At 36.8% G+C, this 24,638-nt stretch overlaps 1 protein-coding gene across 2 annotated transcripts in view; it reads right to left on the bottom strand.

Moving 5' to 3' along the window:
- The window catches only part of LOC127427881 (paired box protein Pax-7-like), a 73,322-nt gene extending 49,553 nt beyond the window's left edge, over positions 1 to 23,769 (bottom strand). Inside the window, exons 1-4 of one of the 2 annotated variants that reach the window (XM_051675773.1) lie at positions 23,389 to 23,769; positions 22,011 to 22,246; positions 21,655 to 21,799; positions 21,292 to 21,420 (exon numbers count right to left, since the gene is read on the bottom strand). In XM_051675773.1, coding sequence (XP_051531733.1) covers positions 21,292 to 21,420; positions 21,655 to 21,799; positions 22,011 to 22,246; positions 23,389 to 23,473 — 595 coding nt within the window. In that variant the 5' untranslated portion in view covers positions 23,474 to 23,769. The remainder of the gene's footprint in view (positions 1 to 21,291; positions 21,421 to 21,654; positions 21,800 to 22,010; positions 22,247 to 23,388) is intronic. The other variant, XM_051675774.1, reaches the window with a different exon arrangement.
- Between the last annotated feature and the right edge of the window lie 869 nt (positions 23,770 to 24,638).

Here is a 24,638-nt window from a genome sequence, read left to right as displayed (position 1 = left end):
TTTTGTAAAGGCTGTGAGGTAATACAGCCTTGATGAACTCGACTCCAAAGAGCTTTTCCTTTCCTGTTTCTGCCATGTTAATAAAAAAATTATACTTCTGCCCACTGAAAAGAGAGAGAACACTTGGTTTTAACAAAAAGTACCACAGTATTTTCATGTTTTTTGGATATGTACCATGGTAGTGCCATGGTATTCTTTGAAGTACCTTGGAGTACAAACCATGTTTTATGAATTAGTAATCATTCAGAACCACTGTATATCAAAATACCATGGTATTACCATCTGAGACCACCACAGTATCATGACACCATCACAGTACTTTTTCTGAAAGGGAAACCCACACACATAATGGTGGATAAATTACTCCCTGCCTAACATCACAGCTAAAACTGTCTCTTTGTACTTCTGAGATCTATTTTAATCATTTAAATTATATCAGCCAAAAGCATCAAAAGTGATTTGTACAGCTCCTCTGAAAATAGACTTCGATCTATTATTACCAAACCTAAGAACCAAAAAGCATGTCAAAGATCTTAAAAAAAAAAAAAAAAAAAAAGACAATTGAAAAGCACGATTGAGCTGGAATTCAAAATGCAGCTTTTTGACATCATCAGAATCCTGTGAATTAGTCAGGGATTGCGGATAATAAAAAGCTTCCATGACATGGAGAGAAGGAGGTAGAGGCGTCTCCAACCTCATCTGCTCAGATTGCCTTTGAATTAGTATTAACTTAACATTATGGCAACATTATATGCAGCCGTTTTTTTTAATACCGTAACCAATGGCCTCAATATCAGCTGTACCTTGCAAACTACCCAAGACAGAGGGACAAAAACAGACAGAGCTTTTTTGCAGTGCGGCATTAGCTCATAATGGCTCATTTTGAAAAGCATATTAGTTCCAGCATAATTACAATCAAGTCTTACGCTTGCTATTTTACAGGCATTCAATAGGACCAGCCTCAGAGTCGCAAATGACACCAGTTGAGTGTAACTGACAACATATCTTTCTTCCATATCCCCCCACACATTCCTACAGGACAAAAATAACAGCATCCCTGCTTAATTTTTGTTTACACATTTACTTTGTGCATGCCTTTGTCAGAGCCATAGGAGCAATTATACTTTTTGTCACTCACAAGGGAGCACACGAGGAGGAGGAGAGGGGAATCATAATACCAAACAACCTGTAATGAGTGTGGTTTTCGCCGTGCGATCTGATTTGATATCTCTGACATCCATCTGCCTCTCTCCACAATCTTTCTGGCTCACGGCCTGAATATAAAACTCGCCATGTTTCCTCAGGTCTGTTTAGGGATTGAACCTTTGATACTGGTGTGCCTACAGAGGGAGAGGGGGGTGGGAGTTTGCAGCGAGATCAAAAAACTGACAGAGAAATTTGCCTTGTTGAAGACGGAGCTCCAACACACTTTTCCTGCCCCCACAGAGTTAAACCGATCTGACGAAATGTTCAAACAACAAAATGTTAAAAAAAATTGCATGAAAAGGCTTGAATTAACAATCCCAAATCCTTATATATCCTATCATGCAAGATTAGTGTTGACAATGAGAAAGAGAACACCCAAAGGAACATTTTATTGCTCAGAGGTTGCTCTTTCAAAGCTCAGAAGACTTAACTGGGTTCTCAGTTGTAGCTTGAAAACACACTCAAATGAGAACATTGTTGGGATTCAAAAAGAGTACTGAGCTAAACTAATAATGTGGATAGAATGTAGGAAAAATTTAATGAGAATTGTTTGAGTTCATATTGAAATCTTTGACCCTTTGATTGCACATAACTGCACACAAAGTTATGTTTCAATCTCAATGAAACAAAAAGAGAAGCAAGTGAGATATTATAGATCTCCTCTGTGATTTTGCTACTAGTCTTGCTGTCTGGCATTACACAATATAGAAAGTAGTGCTACCACTGACTTTCAATGTCATTGAGAGTTACTATTTTGCCTGATTGAGTTGAATTAATATCTCCCTTAAGCCTCATTCCAGACCAAAAAGGACTGGGAGCAAACACAGAAACTCATCCCTGCAATGCTTGATTTTACATTCAAACTCTTCAATGAAGTTCAGCAGATATTTTCAACCTGGTCTCGTAGAAACACGTACTATACCTAAAATTTGTTTCTCTTTTTTTCTCGATTTTCTCCCCAATTTGGAATGCCCAATTCCCAATGCGCTCTAATCCTCATGGTGGCATAGTGACTTGCCTCAATCCGGGTGGCGGAGGAGGAATCTCAGTTGCCTCCGTGTCTGAGGCTGTCAATCCATGCATCTTATCACATGGTTTGTTGAGCATGTTACCTCAGAGACATAGCACGTGTGGAGGCATCACACTATTCTCCGTGGCATCCATGCACAACTCACCACGTGCCCCACCAAGAGCGAACCACATTACAGTGACCATGAGGAGGTTACCCCATGTGACTTTACCCTCTCTAGCAACCGGACCAATTTGGTTGTTTAGGAGACCTGGCTGGAGTCACTCAGCACGCCCTGGATTCGATCTTGCAACTCCAGGGGTGGTAGTCAGCGTCCATACTCACTGAGCTACCCAGGCCCCCTATACCTACATTTTTGCAAAATAATTTTTACATGGCTCGTTGCACATATCACAGCAGTTTCCTGGTGAATTGCATAGTAGAGGCACTGCAACAATCGTTGCACAAATCACGCATATAACAGCAGATTATCAGTTCATAAACACAATTTTCGCTCTGTTCCTCCCACAATACAATCTTATGACATCAAAAAAAATTGTACTACAATTCATGGTTTGTAAAAGTGATACATTTTAACATTTACATTACATCAACTACATGATGTAAATCAACTACATTTAAAAGCTTGTTTGCGTATGATCAAACTGCACGGAAGCTCAACTGATAGAGCATTGAAATTGTGATGCAAATGACCAGGGTACGAGTCCAGAAGAGCACATGAGTTGAAATGTGAGCAGAAAGTGTCAAATAAGCACCACAAAATGACATGGTTGCTTCAGCAATTGAATTTTTCATATCACATTTGCTTCTACTGACACTATCGGTTAGGTTTAGGTATAAGGCTTAGGGTAGAGAGGTTGGTTTTGTTCGATTAAAAACTCGATAGAGCATTAACCTTAAAAACATCATTTGTTTAGAGAACATTTAACTCACTTTATCAGGCAATTCAGAGTTCTGAAGTGGTTCAAACTTCTGTAAACTGAGTTAAAAGCTTATATTTATGCAAGTAAACTTTTGAAATCAACAATTTAACTTTGAGTTGTAGTTTTCTGTCCTTTTTACCAAATCGAACTCCACTTTCTCACTGCCATTGTCAAAAGCAGTCTCTCAGGAACATTCTTTTAGTGCGTTCCTTTTCACAACATTCAGGATAAAAATCACATCCTTTAGAAATGTCAAGAGCGACAGAGAGAAAGATGAGCCTAAGGAAAATAGACGAAAGGAATGAGAGCAAAAGGAGGGGAGGGTCTATAATCTTTGGCTCCCACAACAAACAATTAGACCTTTTTTCTTTCAGAGAGATTGAAAAAAGAAGTTTAAGAGAGGGGCAGAAGAAGCAGCTTAGGCGTTGCTCTTTTATAGCTCTTGTCATGTGTGTGAATGCGCAGGGCGACCACTGGAACACACGCCTAACGTCCAACAACAGGCGGGGCCGGGGCCTCTTTGCGCTTTCAGCCTGTATAGACGCTGCACCTCGGGGGGCCATTAGGGACTGAATAGGCCCGTTACAACCCTGCGTAGCTCAGTGGGGTATCGATAAATGCTGACATATTGACTCCCTATGCCCCAGCACCAGGGGACAGGCGTGCCAAAATATGAGAGCGTGAAGGACTTGAAGGTTGGGATTTTATACATAAACACTGATACGTATACTGTGGGATCCAAAAGTCTATATAGTGAAGAAACTAAATTTTTCGTATAGCCTATAATTTCGTATATAATTAACATTTTTATTATAAGCATTACAATCTGAGTTGAAATAATCTGAATTGAAAAATGTCCATGTATTTCGGATTTTATTAGAATTTGGTATTTCTGGATTTTGTTTATTTATTTATTTTTTATCCATTTTATCCAGCATGATTTGAGCAATCTGGTCTCATAGAATCACGCTACTATACTTTATACTTAAAATTATTTTTACGTGGCCCGACGTACATATCACAGCAGTTTCCTGGTGAAATGAACACTGGAGGCGCTGCAACAACGAGTTTTATTAACTTTCACACAAATAACAAGTAAAATGGCAGATTGTCAATTCATAAACTCTTCTTTTTCGATGTGTTCCTCACATAATGCTATCTGGGTAGGAGTCCTTAAGAGCGAGTCAACGTGTGAGCCGAAAGTGTCATAGAAACACCACAAAATGATGTGGTTGCTTCAGTAATTGCATTCGAATTAACATTTCTGACACTATCGGTTAGATTTCGGTTTAAGGTTTAGGGTAGGGAGGTTGGATTTGTTGATTTCAAACAAAAGAGAGCATTAATCTTAAATAAAACTCATCTGTTTGGAGAACATTTAACTCGCTTTTAGCGCCGCACAGTGGACATTTCACCTTGGAACTGCTGCGATACACGTAATGAACCACATAATGGCATTTTGCAAAAATGTCGCCACAGTCAGCATCTTATGTGCTTAAATGCAAGCAAAGAAATCTTTTTGTCTTGTTTGATTAGTGACCTAGAAATAGCCATAACTTTTTTCATTTTTCTTTCTTTTAAATCTTTGATCATTTTTTTTTCTTTGTTTATTTTCATTAAAATAATAAAAAACAGAATTTTAATGTGGTCTCAGACTTTGAACTTCACTTTGTCTGTGATTTTAAAAACAAAGAAAACATGTGTACATTATTTAAGCGGTTGACATAATTACATTTTGATTCATCAATGCTGTAGGATAACACTTTTAAATAAAAAAAACGATGCCCTTTGTCATTGTATGCACTTGAAGCACCCAAGCAAGAATATTTTTAACGGAATGCTTTTGAATTCATTTTTCCACAGGGAGTAAGTTAAATGAGACATGGAAGTTGCCTCCCTGAGCCATTTTCTTGAGGGTCACCCTACCTGCCTCTGTTCCGAGGGATCGGGGCTTAGTTTTTGACACCAGGTCCCCATCCTCATTTTTTTTTTTTTTTTTTTAAATGGGATTTCGTTTCCTGGGGTTTGGTCCCTGCTAATTAAGGTCACAGCTAAAGTAATAAAATTAAGAAGGACCACAAAACACAAAGGGAACCCAAGGGGTCTGTGCCAATAATGCAGAAGCCCCTACAAAGGGCTCTGCAAGAACATGCAATGCAAAGGAAATCAAATACTAACTCTGAGCTTTGCAAAGCGCCTGAGAGTTTTATCCAGAACATAAAGGGAGTTTACTGTAGGTATAGCAGACAGAATGCACTCAAGGATTGATCTATGTGCCTGAAGGACAGCTCTGGAGTGAAAGCAAGCAATTCTTTAATCATGAAGTGGTTATATACAGTAGTACAGACAAAACTCAGTGCCAGTGTGCATTTTCGCTGGAGAGGAATATTGCAGGACTTGACAAAAAAAACCTAAGGGCAGTAATGTTGTCTTCTGCAAAAACCCACATTTCAAATACTAATTGTTGATTTATCCTTACGGAAAGAACATCATGCTCTTTTTGGCTTTACAGAGATTGTCTTTTCGTTTCAGTGGACAAACGAAAGTCCTCGGGGAGGTACCACACAGGTACCCTAGGATAGGTCACATTATGGCGACTCACTGACAAGTGTTATAATCTATCAGACATTTTTGCATTGGCTCCAGTGTGTTTAACTTCCCCTGTGGCATGACCAGATGCATGTCACTTCAGCAGTGTAGGAGACCAGGGTTTGGAATCCGCGTTGAAACCAGGAAATAACCACGTTTGCATAATCAGTGATGAGCGCAATTTGAGGTTGCATTTTTCCCTCTCACATTACATTTTTACTCCACTGATGGTCAGGTTTAGGTTCGGGGTTTGGGTTGTGTGATACTGGTTCAGTTTATAAAATATGCATTGCTCTTTACTGTATTACAGTCTGTACAGCTGAAAACTACTCGCTTCACAACTTGCTTTTGGCGCCCCTCTGTAGACATTTCACCCTGAAAATGGAGCACACATGTGCCCGTATGCTATTACAACACTTGCCACTTTGGCCACTGGGAGCAGTGTTTCACATTTCGGCAAGCACAGACAGATTTTAAAGAAAAGTCAACCTACTGTTTCCGATTTCACTGTGAGATCAGTCTGGCAAAACTTGCATGGATGAATCACCAATAATATTATAGAAGTATAAAACTATAAAATTAATGGGCATAGCATATAATTCAGTTGTAGGAAGAAATTGATGAGAAACGTTTGAGTTCATGTTGAAATCCATGACAATTGATTTTTGAAACTTTGGCATAGTGGTAAATCTAAGCACAGTCTGAGACATTGTTGAGATCTCTTATGAAGCTCTAAAGAAGACAAAAGCCGCCATTCAATCTCATGAGAAACCATTGAGATATTAAAAATACGTCATTTGTGATTTTTCTTTTCTATGTGAGGATACACTCAGACACTAGAGCACAATGATGGAAAACTATATGGAAATACTCAACTTAAAGACATGAGTTCTAAGTATTGCAGTTATACATATGCCTTCACTTTTGACTCAGTGAATCATACACATGAAATTCCCAAGACATTCTTCGGGACATAGGGAGGTCTTTAATATTGAGCAGTCACAGCAGCTGATGGTGAAGTCAGAGATCAGAGCTCTATATTGTGTCTTTGGACTGGAAGGGCATTTTAAAATGAGACTGCATGTTCCCTTAGGGAGAGACCGACAGGGGACGCCTAAATAAACCCATTAGTTAAAAAATGGAACGCTTGCCTTTTTGAAGTTACAGGGCTTGCTTGGTCTCCACCGCTTGCTGTCGCGCTATGCTCACCGGTCAACGCCTGCGTATTTTTTAACTTGGTGGAAAGAAAAAACACATTTCTGATTTGTAACACTCCACGGCACATGTTTATTGTCTTTTTGAGCAGCCTTAAAAATGAGCAGCCACATGTTAAATGATAATAATGAAGATTCTATTTGCAAAGCAGATCAGAGGCATAAAATGGGCAATGTTATGGCCGTAAGTAGCATGGGCTAATGGTGATTTTAAAGCAGTCGTGCATGGTGTGAATGGCTCTAATTCATCAGCTCTCCGACTGGGCACAGAGCTCTAAACTTAATTAGTGTTGCACATTATGTGGGGCATTTTCTCCATTGTAATAAAATTAGGGCAAACGCTCGCTGTACTTTCCAACGCGCCTTGGTGTAACAAGGGGGGATGACAATAATTTGGCTGTCATAAACTTTGACATATGGCAGGCAGGGAGAAACACAGGGGGCAAATTTAGAAATCAGCACTATTATGACCCTGTAATTTCCTTTGACATTGATCATTATGAAAACAGAAACCCTTTTTATACACTTTTAACAAAGAATAAAAGATATGCTTTTTTTTTTCACAATATTACATCTATTGCTGTAACTACACATGGCATGCATTTTTTTAAAGTGAACTTCCTTTGATATATCAGAGAGAGCTCAAAATTACAATGTGCTGAATGTTCTCCTAAGCACTGTTTAAATATAAATATACAAAAAAGATAGACCACACAGATTTCGGGAGAAACCAGATCCAATCCAAACAAAGCTAAAAAACTAGCAAAATAAAAGAATATCTTTAAATATGCTGGTTTGTTCATAAAGGTAAAAATGATCTAATGAAAATGTAAACAGACGGAGGATGGGTGAAAGGATGTATAGATATTCTTGTTGTAGTTTTGCGTGGTTTTGTATTTTGACAAATTTTAGAATAACTTTGTTTATTGTCTAGAGGACATAATTTTGCATATTGTTTTAGAGCATGATAGAACAAAGACAGCTGGCTTTCCAAAAACTGCAATTTTCTCAATTTTAAAACTGCAGCAAATTAAAAGACTTGTGGATTTCATTGCATTGAAACTTAATGAAAACAACCAGACTAAATGATAAACATATTAGGGCAATTAACAGTGACAAACGTTGGAACATTGAACTTTACACTTGCAGAAACAAAGAAGAGTCAATCATGAAACAAAGGAATAATGTCACTTTTTTTAGTCTTGTGAAAACAAAAACCGAATGTGAATGGGTTATTAGGATGACTATAGTATTATCTGTTGAAACTGTGTTATAATGAATATTTCATGCTTTGCGTTCAATATCATCATCTGGGAGCTGCAAATTTTGCTCTTTTTTTTTTTTTTTTTCAAGCCAGACAATTCAATCAAAATCCTTACTTTGGAAGATGTTCTTCACACAAACTCCTGGAGAAAACAAGAGACACTTTTCCTTTTCTATTTGTTTTCTGAGAGGTATCTTGAGTGGGTGACAAGAAACGAGTCTAAAGCAACCAATTATACCAATATTGCGTTCTCTCTAATAAAAACATTGAGTCAAAACCCCATGGGAGCTACTATAGAATGCTGAGCACTCTTGTGAACTACATGAGGAGGATAGATAGAAAGATAGATAAATGACTTTTGGAAACCTTGTTGTTCTTGTCAAGACACGCACTTAAAATGAGAATGCAACCTTGATGTCAACTCATTCCTTTACCAATATCTCCTCTTGCCTTTTACTAATACCTTTGTCTAATGAAAGACAAGACCTATAATCCTAAAACCATATTGACTTGACACCTACCGATATCAACATGCCCCCTATGAATTCAGAATTTGTCATGTCTCAAAGTTTAAAAAATACACTATGGGCTTATAATAAATTATAGTAGGGTGAAGTCTAGTAGGTCTCCAGTTTTATCAGATTTTTCAGTTTCAGATATCTCAACAATGTCTCAAGCTTTGCTCAGATTTGCTCAGACACCAACATCTCAAAAAGATAATTTTCTGAGCTATGCAATCCACATTCTTTTTTAGCTCTGTATTTTTACTGAATGCCAACAATTGTCTCCTTTGTACCTGGTTTTATTTCTCCAAGTTGATATTTAAATGAAACATTACTATGAACTCACTGAATTCTTCTGAGCTGAAAGAGCAAATTCTGATCAATACAATGGGCACCAACAGAGTAGCCCAATTTACCCGAATTCACCCCATAATCTCATAAAACAACATTCTGCACAGATTGCGTTCAAACCATCAGCCGAATATAAAATGATTTGAGTCCAAATTGGATTGCCAATACCTACAAGATCAAGAAAAACATATTTTAGGAGATAAAATACATTTATACTAATAAAGAAGAAAAAGTAGGTGCTTGAAATCCATCATGGCTTGGCTTAGAAAACCAACACATTATTGATCTTTTCTTGGGTGTTTCTTTGCTGTTTGTTTAGAGAAGCCTCATCCCCACTAATAGCTGTCTCAGCACATAATCTCCCTCCTCCCCTCCAAGACCTCTTCATGGGGCTCTTTTCATGGCATCTCACACAGTTAAAGTTAGCCGTCTCGCTGGGGTGAGGCTCCGAGGGCCAATTGTGTTGCTAATGTTGACACCTGCCAATGCAGAGCAGAGCGAGGGATGTTTGTGCCCACTGAGGACTGATGCTTATTACTTCTACAGCAGGGCTCATTCTGATGATTGAAGAGAGGCAAGCCAAAAGAGAAAGAAAAGAGAGATATAGGCAACTTTTCTCAGGCTGTTTTGGTTCAGTTGATCATATTGCTGGCTTGCAAACATTAATATTTTCAGCTACAGCATAAGCTTTTAAATAATTGTGGCAATTAAGTTGTTTTAACATCAATATACATTGAGGTCCAAAAGCCTGAGACCACACCAGAAATATAGGATTTTTATTGAAATAAACAGCTATGATTGTTATGATACAAAATGACAAAGAAACATTTAATATTCTGAACTATTCCTCAGTCACTAATCAAACACGAGTGACACTGACCATGTTAACTCGGTGTAAAAGGTAATATTTTTTTTTTCCCAATTCAACTCCAATTACCATGCTGAAACTATATTTTGTATTGAAAAAAAAAAAAAAAAAAAAAAGAAAAGTTAATTAAGGGGTAAATAAATGCCAAATTGAAGCATTATAGAAGTCAACATAAATCTCAGACTTTTGGACCCCACTGTACAGATAACTTTTTTTTTTTTTAGTAGACTGTTTAGCTTTTACACCATAAATATGAAGCTTTAGAATATATTTTTGTAACCTCCTTTATTTCAGATTTACATCAAACAACAAATTTAACCAGCATTTTATATTCAAGACAGCTGCCTTTATTGAACTGTAAAGAAAATAACAATGTTCACTTAAAGGGATAGTTCAACCAAAAATGAAAATTATCTTATCATTTACTCACCCTCATGCCATCCCAGATGTGTATGACTTTCTTTCTTCTGCAGAACACAAATGAAGATTTTTAGAAGAATATCGCAGCTCTGTAGGTCCATACAATGCAAGTGAATGGGTACCAAAATGTTGAAGCTCCAAAATGCATAGAAAGACAGCTTAAAAGAAATTCATACGACTCCAGTGGTTACATCTATATCCTCAGAAGTGATGTGAGAGGTGTGGGTGAGAAACAGAACAATATTTAAGTCCTTTATGTACTATAAATTCTCTTCTCTGCCCAGTAGGTGCCGATATGCACAAATAACGTGAATCACCAAAAACAAAAGAAGAATGTGAAAGTGAAAGTGGAGATTGATAGTAAAAAGGACTCAAATATTGATCTGTTTTCACCCACACCTATCTTATCAGTTCATCAATTCTGAAGACATGGATTAAACCAATAGAGTCGTATGGATTACTTTTATGCTGTCTTTATGTGCTTTTGGAGCTTCAAAGTTTTGGTCACCATTCACTTGCATTGTATGGACCTACAGATCTGAGATATTCTTCTAAAAATCTTCATTTGTGTTCTGCTGAAGAAAGAAAGTCATACACATCTGGGATGGCATGAGGTTAAGTAATGATGAGAGATTTTTCATTTTTGGGTGAACTATTCCTTTAAATAAACTTCAAGGTAGCGCAGCAAAAAATCCCAAATGCATAGAGGGATAAAAACAACTTGGTATTCTGAATGTGGTGCTTATACGTCTGTTTGCTGGAGAGGGGATTCACCCCCGGTCTCTACAGATATACATTAATGCAGACAACACACTGAGCTCGTCTCCTCCACAAGCGCTCTTCACTAAACAGGCTGCTGTCCAGCCCCATCGTGTCAGTTTGAAGCCCTCATTCAAAAGTATTCATGCATCTGCCTTCGAGGCACAATGGTCGCTAGTTTAGAAACTGTCTGCCCGCAAGCCCAAAGGCTTTAGTCCACATTGTTTTCATACCCTTAATAAACTTTTTGAAGGAGTTCATCAACGGGCCTGAATAGCCTGTGCACTGAATCTCAAGACAGAAAATAACAGTTCTTTTTTTCTTCTGCTCCTTTCTTTCTTTTTTCCTTTTTAGGAGCAGTTTCTCTCTGACAATGGAGATAGGAGGCTGTTAGACTTCAGAGGAGTCTTAGGCCCAGCACAAGAAAAAAAAAAAAAAAAGAGGCAGCATTCAATTAAAGGAACAAAATGTTTTCTATAGAGGGGAAGAAGACAATTGCTTTTTCCTCCATTCAAAAGTGAGAGGATGATCCAAGCATCACTTCATGTGTTTTTCAAAAAGAGAAAAACACACATTCAGACGCAAACACAAAGTGAGAGAATGCAAAGAGCAAGCAAATATGTCCTCAATGCACAAAGAAGACCATCTCATCAATCCATGTTGTTCCAATCAGTCTGCAATATGGATAGAGCTCATTTTTATGTAGTTTATGCTTCAGCTTGCTTAAACCACCACTTGCTTCGATTCATTCATGGCTAGATGCCCTTAGATTAAGCTTGAGGTATCTGTGTTTATTTGTTCATTTTTCTAAGTGTTTCGCGTGTGACACCCGTTAGACAGGCAGGACAAATTTCAAAGGGACAATGAAATTTTAGTATGGCTATAAGCCATTAATCCAGTCTCGTACCTTTAAAATGGGTGGAAAACTTAAAGGCCTTAAATGGATGTCTTCTCCAATGAATTTCATCCCCAATTAGAACGAATCACCACAGTCCAAGCTGCGTCTCGCCTTTGGGTCCGGAACGACTCCAAATGTATTTTTTATTTTTTTTGACAAACTTGCTAAATTAACAGCCATGAAGTATATCAGGAGTCGCGCAAAACTGATGACTGTCTTTTGTGCTCCGATAGTAAAAATAAATATATATATGAAAAAATATATAAACATAAATATTTACAAATAATAAAATCTTATATATAAAAATAAATTCTGAATATAAAATATAGGAAAAAATGTAAATAAATATAAAGATTTATAATGAATATATAAAATATAAAAATGTATAATACATAAATATATATAATAATAATTTATTAGACTATTCTAACACAAATAATAGGTAAAACAGGCCTATGAAGGTGAATATGTCGATTGTAAAAAGAAAACTTAGAATACATCATCTTTGCTTTGTGTTTCTGCAAGACGAGTTTGTGCGTTTAAACGCTCTAATCAGATCTGACAAGTTCAATGCGTTCGTTTCGGTTTATGAAAGCCTGCTCAAGTTTTGAGTTCCGAGTCAAACGCACCAGAAGACCCCTGGATCTTTCAGTGTCAACACTCAAAAAATATATACGCCTATTTTTAAGATTTATACATTTCAATTTCATATCAAATTTCCCTCAAGCTGAATTGTGTAATCTTAAATAAAATTAAATGAATAAAACTTTAAATATATAGGTTTTACGTTTATTTCGTAAAGAATAGCTTGCTCAGTTCAATTTAACGGGAATTTATCATTACATTGAAATGCGTAAATCTTAAAAAAAAAAAAAAAAAAAAAAAAATGTAGTGAACTTTAGTTTATCCAAATAAAAAAACATAGGCTAATAATAATAATAATAATAATAATAATAATTATTATTATTATTATTAGTAGTAGTAGTAGTAGTAGTAATACATAGGCTAATAATAATAATAATAATTATTATTATTATTATTATTATCTTGTTTTTAATTTTATGTCGTTTTTACTTCATTACATTTATTGTTGCATTTTATATATTGTTGTTACTTCATAAAAATTTAGCAAATAACTGTTAACACTTAGCTAGCCTACTAAGTAGTAATAAGTAATGATTCCAACTATAGTCTTGATACGTCTATCAGTGCGATTAAAGTTTAGGATGTAGAATAAATGTCCTTTGTAGCCTATCACTTGTTGCTCTGAGATGACTTTCTCAGAGGTGCTTCTGAACTCTATTAGCTGTGCTTACTGAAGTGAGATGACCTGCCCGAGTGTGAGAGAGGTGACCGGTGGTGACCGGTCACTGCGATTTTACAGCATCCCGGGATCCTCCTTTGTTCCCTAAAGGCCACTTGAACGGATCGCTGAAATACCGGCCAACGGGACCGAAACGCTACATTAGTTAAATCCACACGCCTGCGCTGGTAAAGAGTGAGTAATGATTAATGACGTCACGTGACAAACGCACAGCGCAGTTAACACTTTTGGGAGTAAAGAGCAGACCGTCACTTTATTGGTGAATGTCCATAAAGCGCATCTTCTAAACGTCTTCTTATTTTGCGCTCCGCGATAACACGGAATAATATTCAATGAATGCTTTTAATTAGCAGGATCACACACAGGGCCTCCACTGTCTTCACTAATCCTGGAAGCTTTTATATCGAGAGGAATTTGTGAAAACTAAATATACCTGATTATGGAAGCAGATTGTGTCAAATAAAAAGATCGTTCTGCACAAAATTATTGTAAAAACAATATGTAAATATGCAGTTAATTAGGTCGAATATTTAAGATAAAAAAATAAAAAAAAAAACATTGTAGCCAGGTAAATTACAAATTGTAAAGTTATGCACAAATATAATGAAGTTACAATGACGAGCAGCACTATACGGTCATATTTCAGCACTGTCACATGGACAGCGACTTTCTTAAGTAGCACTTAAAGCGCGTCCTCGCACGTGCATGTTAAGTGCAGTTTTGGGAAACGCATGTAAAATATAAAGAGCGTTCGTAAAATTGCTCGTAGAAAACGCTCTTAACCGCTAAGATGAATCGATATTGGGAAACAGCCCTGGACTGCAACATTTAATTTGCTATCTGTTATCTATAGGTGACAGTAATGCCGCATGTGCGGTGCTACACAACTTGTAGTGCTGGCGAGAGAGCCTTTGGGTGTCAGAGAGGAAGAGGAGACGAGGATAAAAGTGTCTGCCAAATGAATAAATGTAAATGCAGGATGATGAGCAGATATATATATGGACGATTTTCATGCACGGCAGGAAGTTAATGACTTTTTTCTTCTCTTCCTAATATTAATTTATACAGTCGTCTGCATCAATCATGACACCAATTTGTTGTTACCAACTTGTGTAATTAGTCCACACAAATAACTTTATTTGCTTACTAATTAATCTATTCATCTATTTAGACTATCTATTTTATGTATTTCATTATAATAATAATAATTATTATTATTATTACTACTATTAGACTTATCCTGATATTAAAGTCTCAGCATAAAGTGTTGCTATTGGTATTTAGACTGTATCAGGTGTAATTTCACGATTGTCCTGCAGGTGTCTGCATTAGTCTGTATCCTTGTTCTTAGCAGTGTACGATGACTCCAGAGCACTCATTAATCTACAAGCATTTTGAGAAACAGGCTGCAAAACTAAGATGAATCCAAAGTTGTATTCTGTGATCTACTTAGGTTTATGATGCTTTTGGGAAAGGAAGCCCAGACTGTTATAGGCCAAGGCCTTGCTTCCCAGAAGCATCCTAAGCCTAAGTAGATAGAATCCATCTTACGATTCATCTTAGTTTTGCCCGTTTCCCAAAACCATGGTAACTTAAGTAGTACTTGAAAATGCTGGTAGATTTAGGAGTGCTCTGGAGTAATTGTACAGCGCTAAGAGCATCCTATAGACTGACACCTTCAGACAAACGCGAAATTACACCTGATACAATTTAAACACCTACACTTTAAATATTTACACTTTATGCTAAAACTTTAATATCAGGATATGTTTTTTTTTTTTTTTAAACAGACAAGTCTAATAATAATAATAATAATAATAATAATAATAATAATAATAATAATAACGAAATGCATAAAATAGACAGTCTATATAAATGGATGAATAGATGAATTAAGTTATTTGTGTGGACTAGTTGTACTAGTTGGTAACATCAAAGAGGTGTCATGATTGATGCAGATAACTGTATAAATTAAAATCAGAGAGAGAAGAAAAAAGACAATAGCTGCATGAACATGGTCAGTATATACTGGCTTATCATCCTCGTCTCCTCTTCCTATCTGACACCTAAAGGCTCTCTCGCCAGCACTACAAGTTGTGTAGTGTAGCACCGCACATGCAGCGTTACTGTCACCTTTATCAATTTTTGGGAGAAAAGAGCAGGCATCTGTTTATTGGTGAATGTCCATAAAGCGTGTGGGGAATGTGGTTGGTAGGTGCATGGATTTCCCTGTCCACTTCTGCATATCGCGGCGCAGTTTAGCGGCCGGCCCACCGGGAAAAGTCCCGATTCTCCCCATGGCCAGTCATCAGACGCCTTTAATTTTTAGATGTAATTATTTTTATCTTACTTCATAAAACTACATGCAAAGTACGAAATAATAGTAGACACTAGCTGTGTAAAATGTTTTAATATATATTTACTTATCATGCAATATAATAGGCTACGCACTGTTTAATGAGACCTGTGCTCATCCGCATCGCAGCTTGTGTGTGACAAATGTGACAATATATATGTCGAAATAAATTGTGTATTTAAGTCCCCCGTTACAAAAATTAACCAGATATGAGCGCACCAAATACACAGAGCAATATCCATTAGAAGTGTTCACATAGATCAGTTTCTCTGGATCTATGTATGTGTTTGAGTCAATGAACATTTTTGTTTTATTCTATAAAGTACTGACAACATTTCTCCCAAATTCCAAATAAAAATATCGTCATTTAGAGCATTTATTTGCAGAAAATGACAACTGGTCAATATAACAAAAAAGATTCAGTGTTTTTAGACCTGGAATAATGCAAAGAAAACAAGTTCATATTCATTTTTAAACAACACAATACTAATGTTTTAACTTAGGAAGAGTCCATAAATCAATATTTGGTGGAATAACCCTGATTTTCAATCCCAGCTTTCATGCGTCTTGGCATGCTCTCCACCAGTCTTTCACATTGCTGTTGGGTGACATTATGCCACTCCTGGCGCAAAAATTCAAGCAGCTCGGCTTTGTTTGATGGCTTGTGGCCAACCATCTTCCTCTTGATCACATTCCAGAGGTTTTTAATATGGTTCAGGTCTGGAGATTGGGCTGGTCATGACAGGGTCTTGATCCGGTGGTCCTCCATCCACACATTGATTGACCTGGCTGTGTGGCATGGAGCATTGTCCTGCTGGAATTTTGCAGTGGTCTCTTAATTTGCTGTAGCCTATATTCCTCAAATAGTGTGTGTTATTCATGTATTTTCACATTTGGGTTTCAAAGCCCTTGTAAAGTTGAAAAATGAAATCCTCTCTGGGTTTTAGCAGAAACAGATAATGAAATAGCTGTTATGTGCGTAAAAAGTCTCCATGCGTGTCTTGCTCATGTGCTCTCTAGAATTGCCCGTTAATAACCGAGGACTGAAGACTGCACCATTACAAAATTTCTCAGATATAAGAGAGTGATATTCTCCATAACATCTGCGCAGAGATTTACACTGTGTCCCAGATGGCAAAACGCATTTAATGAACACTCAAGCAGACCTTGTCGATGAGTAATATGAGGAAGTCGCTTTGTTCTGCAGTCATCTCAAGTGTTTTTGATAAGTAAAAGGCATCCACGGATCAAAGATCATAGGCTTCTCAATTTCCCTTAACTGCCTGAGCCCTCATTCCTATAATCTTCATTTCATTGCTTATTTTTAAACATCTCTGAAACACACCTCAAATTTAGGCCCTGCCTCTAGTTCACAGGTCATCCGTGGATTTAAAATGACTTGCGTATTAGTCTATAATCCCAGTATGCGGACAAATTAAGATTTACGACAATAATCATATTTATGGTCGTGCAATGGAATTATAGCCTACGGTCATGTCAGTTGTTGAAAGTGCTTGCGAACCATGACCCGTCCAAAATATTATCCAATCAAGCTGCCAAAGGTTCAAAACAATGATTTTCAACTAGAAACAATTATTTTTTTAGCCGTGACAAATAAATAAATAAATAAATAAATCGGAATCATAATAAACAATTAACAGTTTGTTTGTTTTTTTCGCTGTGACCAAAAATAAATAAATATTTATGGAAATGTTCTGAATAAATAAATACGTCGCTGTGACCAACGATAAATAAATACATATGTATTTACATTTTCTGATTAAATAAAGAAATAAATATTCGGAAACGTGTTAAACAATTACATTTTTTTTTTTTTTTTTTTTTTTTTTTTAGCTGTGACCAAAGATAAATAAATATGTATTTACATTTTCTGAATAAATAAATAAATGTGCTGAACTATTATTATTTTTATTTTTTTTTCGAAAACAATTAATTTAGTATTTGTTCTGGCTTTGAAAAAAAAAAAAAAAAAAAGAAAATGTTTTCACCATCACAAATGCTTGAATCCATATCATGGTCAATTGCATCTGGTTCGGTATATTTGATTGGTTCCAGGAATTACAAGTGCCTTTATCGGGATTTTAAATATAATGAGGACTGTAATGGTGAAATGGACGCAAGCGTCCATAATCAGCAGCTGCAGTGTAATGTTATTATGAGCTTATATCTGTTCAACTTATTATCCCTTTCAACAAAAAATGTTAAATCCAGAGTACAGGAAAAATTAATCACTGTCCGGGGTATGTTCATTATAGTTGTTATTATTTCTACTATGCTATGCTATTCTAATCTATACTATGCAATAATGTAGGCCTACTCTATGAATAACCTATGGGCTACAATTTGATATTGTATAATATTCTGTTTCATATAATTTATATATGATCAATTATATAATGTTATTATTATTGTTGTTGTCAATCTGTGGCGCATTCATGAGTCTATACACTAAAGAAAATCCCTCTCCAGTCAAATTCTAGCGCTGTGTTGAGACAGGGTGAAGGGAGAGAAGAGGTTAATCCGTGTTTAATGCAGTGATGGTCCACACTCTGATGGTTATGTTATCTCTGCCCAACATTTGGGTCTCCCACAATTTCAGCCCAGCCAAAATAGCTGCAAGAAAGTGCAGATGGAAGTGACTCTCAACGCCCGAGGAGAGAAAAATATTAATAGCTAAATAACTTCCCCTTACTTTCACTTAATCTTCTTCTCTCCTTCTGTGTCCCTGTGTCCCTCGTATTCTATTTCAGACGGATTTGTTTAAAAATGTCTCCCTGCGCTTCTCTTTCACTGCGGCTTTAGACTCGAAAGCATCCGCTTTACGCGTCTAAGGTGATGGTAAAGAAATGCGCACTCAAAACCTTTTTTTTTTTTTTATTTTATTTTTTTTAAAAACGAGTCATTTCCAGAATATTCTTATCTTTTTATTTTTTTTTTTATATATGGGAAATATCTCATGTAAAAAGAAAAAAGAAAAAAGAAAGAAAGAAAGAAAGAAAGAAAAAGTCGTTTACTTTTTTGTTGTTTCAGTTCCTGAACAGATGACTATGGATCCTAGCATCACATTGCGAAACACACACACACACATCTTTTAATCACTTTTATCCCACAACAACACTCCTAAACCCCTGACTGAACTCTGTTTGATTAGTCTGGAAACCTCAGGTAATCCACAGATTTGCTGAAGTGTCCACTGCCACTCTCACAAATGGACGCGTGGACACGTAACTGATGCTCCATCAGACAACAAGAGCACCAGGTGAGCTGTCAGGCGCGGGGCTGTAACCCATTAAAGACTAATTACGTTTGGCAGGTTAGTGCTAACTCTGCTGTCGCTCATCATATTTTTTATTTCCGTAACGAGGAAGGCAGGTGCACAAGATTATCATTATTGTAATGGCCACTAAACCAATCGTGGAAGTCATAGTTAAGGCTATTACGGCTGGACACTCGGAGATCTAAGCAGTGTGTTGGCAATAATAGACAATTTTTAAGTTTTTATTTTTTTTTTTTTTTTTTTTTTCCCAAAGGGAAAAACCTGTATGTTTATGTATGGCAAGGAAAAACAAGAATCTGCATTTGAAATGATCAAAGTAACTTAATGAGGTAATAGTGTAACGTAAACACACGCAAAATAAATAAATAAATAAGCTCTATAAAATAAATTCCAAAATCTCACGAATTTACGCCCTGGGCGAGTCACTGTGAGCCGTTTAGAGATGAAAGTGAAAATAAATAAATAAATAAATAAAGGGGGCTCAGTTTAATCGCGGCTTAAAAAACCTCTTCTACATTACGTTTGCGCTTGAAAGCCCGGCGAGTGAGCGCTAGCTGCGGATAAATGTGTTTCTTTCCGATGCCTGCGAGCTATTACACGTCTCAGCAACACAGACGCCCATTCAGCACACACCAACTCTAATAAGTCTTAACATTATTAAATGTTATCCGGATGGTAACTTAAAGAATCGCTTCAAAGAATTTAACAGTGAATTTAGTGTTGCGCCGAAGATGAGAGACTAATGACAGGTTTATGGAATAATTAACACAGTTATGACGCATTCACAACATTCCCATCAAATAAACAACCACACACGCGCGCTTCTGTTATATATCCGTCGTGAAACAACCAATGGGTAGCAATATGCTGCATTTTTTCTCCATGCAATTATTTGACAAATAATGTAAGTTTTGGCCTGTTTATTAATGCATTTAAAATAGGTAATGTGAGCGTAAAACTTTACAATTATTGGCAATATTTCGGTCATAAGGTTTGGAGAAAACAGAATGAATATAAATACTAGGATTTATTAAAAAAAAATTGAAACCTCTTTATAAAACGATATAATAACTCAATCCGTCGTACTCAGAAATGCATATGTTTTGCTCATGTTTTCTCGCAAACCAACAGCGCAGTTACGCGCAAGTAAACGCGCACAAAAGATGCCGTTTTGCACCATGAAATGTTTAGCTTACTATTGTAAACGCTTGCTTATATTACAAAACCATCTTCCAGCAGGGAGCACTGAATAATTTATCTGCCTTTCTTTTTTCTTTAGCCTTTGCACAAAGTTTCCCCCCTCTTTTCTGAGATCTTTGAATGGGTGGGTCACCGGTCCAGTTACTCTTTTCGCTGCCCTGCTCCGGAGCTTTTGCTCTTTTGTATTTAAGTCTAAAGGTTACAAAGGCTTAAAACGAGATCGTTCATAACCAAGGTTAAAAAGAGGTAAAAACTATTAAAACCAATGGTGACCCGTATCTAAAATGAAAGAAAATTCAGCGCACATTGAAGGAAAACAAAAATAACATTTAAAATATTTAACTATAATAGTTGACTTATGTTTAATTTGTTTAATATAATTCATTTAACTACCAATATTGTTAATATACTGTAGGGTCTAAATATAAATCATATTAAATATGCAGAAAGATAGGTTATGAATGATATATTTTAAAGTTGCTTTAGTTGTGTAATTCAATTTATTATTTTCAATTCACAATATCATTGACACCCTATAATAATAATAATAATAATAATAATAATAATAATAATAATAATAATAATAAAATCGCATTAATGCGAAATGTTGGCAAAACCTGTCACCTCCACGGGGTCCAGATGTCTCATATAATGTAGATGCTTGAACTGACACCGATTCTCAAACGGGTCAAACTGTCAGTTGTCGTTTAGGGGGTCGTTAAAACGAGCGGGGAATGGAATGGGCAACACAAATTAATTTACCAGGCTAAATACCTGACGTCAGGGCTCACATAAATAATTGAGTAAATACTGGGTAGCTAGCAGCATGAATAATGAGAGCTATTTGTGCCATTTTTCCAAGGGGGCGCACAGATTCCCTCTGGAGAGAATGAAAGACTGCACTGCAGCATCTGTCTCTTTCAAATAACTAATGAAATATCAATTGCAACAACAACACCAATTATGGCACCAGCCTATCACGAACGTATCTGTCAGTACAACTGAGTTACACTATACAATCTAAAACCTTTACGCACCGCGTTTCCCCGCATGTTGGCACACAATGAGAAATTTAAAAGGCCTCTGACCTTTATCCCCGAGAATCCCATCGATGCTGTGCTTGGTTTTCTTTTCTCCATCTTCATCCTTTTTATCACAGTCGTCATCGTCATCTTTCTTGCCAAAACGAGCTCTCAAAACCCGGCTAATGGAACTTACTATAAAGAGAGATACAAATCACTTTAACACCCGAAATAATAAACAATAGAAACAACACTAATAATCAATAACCAATGTGATTTTGCGAATTTAACATTTAGACATCATTTTTATCTAAACAGCTGCGGGAGAAGTGCAGATTTAATACCAGATGTGTTGGATTTGATTAACTCATGACTGCTATAAAACGAGTAATGTACTCTATAACTCAATAATAAGGAAATTGTGCTTACCGGAAGAGGCCTCACCTGAAGGAACCGTGCCTCTGTCACACACCCCGTCCTTCAGCAACTTGTCCCGGATTTCCCAGCTGAACATCCCTGGATTCTCGCGTTTGTATTCCTCAATCCTCTTTTCGACGTCGGGAGTTGCAACTTGCTTTAGTGTTGAAACAAAATTGGGAAGGTGAAAAAACTAGTAAAATAACTATACAAACAACGGCATAAATAAAAGAAGCATTCTTTCTGAATATATCAAAAGTGTAAAAACGTATACACTTCTTAAAATAGTTTTTAAACGCTTCATTTACATCTGAATAGTCAATCCAGCCTTTTGGACATGCAGTGCGCACCTGAAATCATTCACTTACCCTGGGTTTACTTCCACCTATGGCTCCAGGGCGAATGGAACCGGTCTCCTGGTACCGACAGAGGATTTTGGACACACAGCCGTGTGAAACCCGCAGCTGCCTTGAGATCACACAGGGTCGGATTCCGTGATGGGCCATTTCCACTATTTTGTGTCGAATATGATTTGGTAGTGGCCTGCCATTGATGAAAACTCCACCAAGCTGGTTCACTCGACCTTGACCCAGAGGCGTTGAGACTGAAAATAAGAACATATTCGAGCCCATAAATGGGAGAGTTGGAAAATTAGGCTCTATATATACCAGTACCAGTAAGACTTTACAATAAATACAAATAAATGGCGCCTAATGTGTCCATATTTAGAATCTTGTAACTGCAAAACAAATCTTAATATATTAATGTTTGGCAAAGATGCTCAAATGTAAAGTGTTGGCAAAAAGAATAGCAGCTAAATGAAATTGTACTTGTGGATCATTTAATGTCACTTTTCCCCAGAGTTTTCAAGAGTACATTTTGTGGGCAATTCCTTCAGGCTTTGTACAGGATTTATCGCAATACATCAACATGCTGTCGTTCTGATTAACCATATCATATTGTACTTATCATATCAGATCATATCGTTTATCACGTGATATGTAGATAGGCTAGACATATTTTGTAACTATTCATGAGGGTCTCATGTTTAGCTGAATATAAAAATAACGATTAAGCAGAACCTCGAGAATTAATCGAAATCTAATCCGCACACATTTTCTTTTTTTTAAACAAATCATTCTGCATCAGTTTATCTGTGTTTCGGGAGGATATGACACTTGAGGGCACTAATTGCCATTCAAGAGGCACTAAAGATGTGCCACTTTAAATCTCGATTATTCCCAGTCATGCAACACAAATATTGGTGTGATGCTTTGAACCAGCACTTAGCTGTATGTTTTATGTCCCTTCACTGCTGCGACATACTTCAGAAAATCCCACACATTGCAGGATTCGTGGGCTGGAGCGCTTTCGTCAAACAGCCCTTAAGCACGAATTCGCTTGATATGGGAAAGAGTTTCGCATGTAAAGAACATTGAACATTTTGCGCATGCAATATAATGAGAAACTATCAATTGTCAAACCATTATTTTCATAAGTGGACCTTTGCAATATTTTAACGTTTCTGAGTGTCGCAGAAAATTGGTCGTACAGCTAAATATAAAGTTGGCAGTTCAATTCGATCCAAAACGAGCATTTCGTTCTTATTTAACCATCACTGGTGCGCAAAATGGCCTTTGGCATACTCTCAGGCTACCTTCCTCAAAAGTATTCAAAACCGGCATTCGGCATTTTGGAACGACGGACAAAAATGACTTTTTGAGACAAGTGCACAAGTTTTCATACCTTCTAATGGGAATCCAGTTCGAGGGTAGTTCTGGCCTGGTGCTGGTCGCATCATTCGAGGAACTGTTCCTGGAAAAGTAGCCATTCCAGCTACTTTCAATCAATGTAATCTTTCAATAATAAATTAAAGAAATAAAGCACACAGAAAGGTCCAGAGCTTGCACCGTGGAAACTATAAAAGGTCCAATCTTTTAAAAATTCATATGAAAATCAAAAAAAAAAAAAAAAAAGAAAGAAAAAAGAAATCCAAACACACGCCAGTGCCCAGTGAACAGAAGAAAAAGTCAGATTTGTTCTTGCAGTTGCTGCCCAGCACTTAGTCAAAAACAAGAACAAGATGAGCAATCTAAAGCATGAAGGGTTGGAAGTAAATAAGGGTGATTGCCTTGAATCAGTGAGAGGTTCTGTTAGTTTTGATTACAGCTTCTGCTTGCTGCCTGGGAGTAGTTAAAGTGGACAACTTTGGCGCACATGTGGGAGGAGGAATCGAGCGTGGCGATAGGCTCTCCTGCACTCTTTTGTTCATCATGAAGAGAAAGGGTAAAGCCCAAGACCTGGCATCCAATCGGGAGGAACCTTGCAGAAAACACACACTACCCTCCCACTTTCTCTCTAAGTCAACACAGGAAACGTTACAAGCAGTTTTCATTCATCTCTCATTTGAACTAAAACGTCAGACAAACAGTGCTTTGGACTCTCTCTCTCTGGACTACAACCAACTGGCTTTATCTCTCTCTCTCTCTCTCTCTCTCTCTCTCTCTCTCTCTCTCTCTCTCTCTCTCTCTCTCTCTCTCTCTCACATGCACAGAAAACAAAGCCAGCATAAAACATTTTGTATCTTTATCAGTATTATTATTATAATAATAATTATTATTATTTATATCCTGTATATAATAATTATTTATTATTACTATCATTTACTGAAATAGACCAATAATCGATAAATAGATAAATAAATAAATAAATAGGCGACACTCGTTAAAGCTGTATAAAATTCAATTTAGCATGGGCAAACCCCGTGTTACCATATGCATGTCGTGCAATAAATAGGCCTACATAAATCCATCGTGTTTCAACTTGACCTTGGCCTCGATCCCATAATTTACTATTCTTATCAATCGATTCATGATGTGTGCTTTTGATTATAATCATCATCATTAGATAAACGAAAGTAACCAGACGACGAGTTTAAAATGTAAAGTTTAAAATTAAATTAGCAGGTCTTTGATTAGGTCCAGGAGTTGGGTCAT

Source organism: Myxocyprinus asiaticus, chromosome 37, assembly GCF_019703515.2.
Source record: "Myxocyprinus asiaticus isolate MX2 ecotype Aquarium Trade chromosome 37, UBuf_Myxa_2, whole genome shotgun sequence".
In the NCBI taxonomy this organism is placed as follows: domain Eukaryota; kingdom Metazoa; phylum Chordata; class Actinopteri; order Cypriniformes; family Catostomidae; genus Myxocyprinus; species Myxocyprinus asiaticus.
This window is presented reverse-complemented; position numbering and strand designations above follow the sequence as displayed.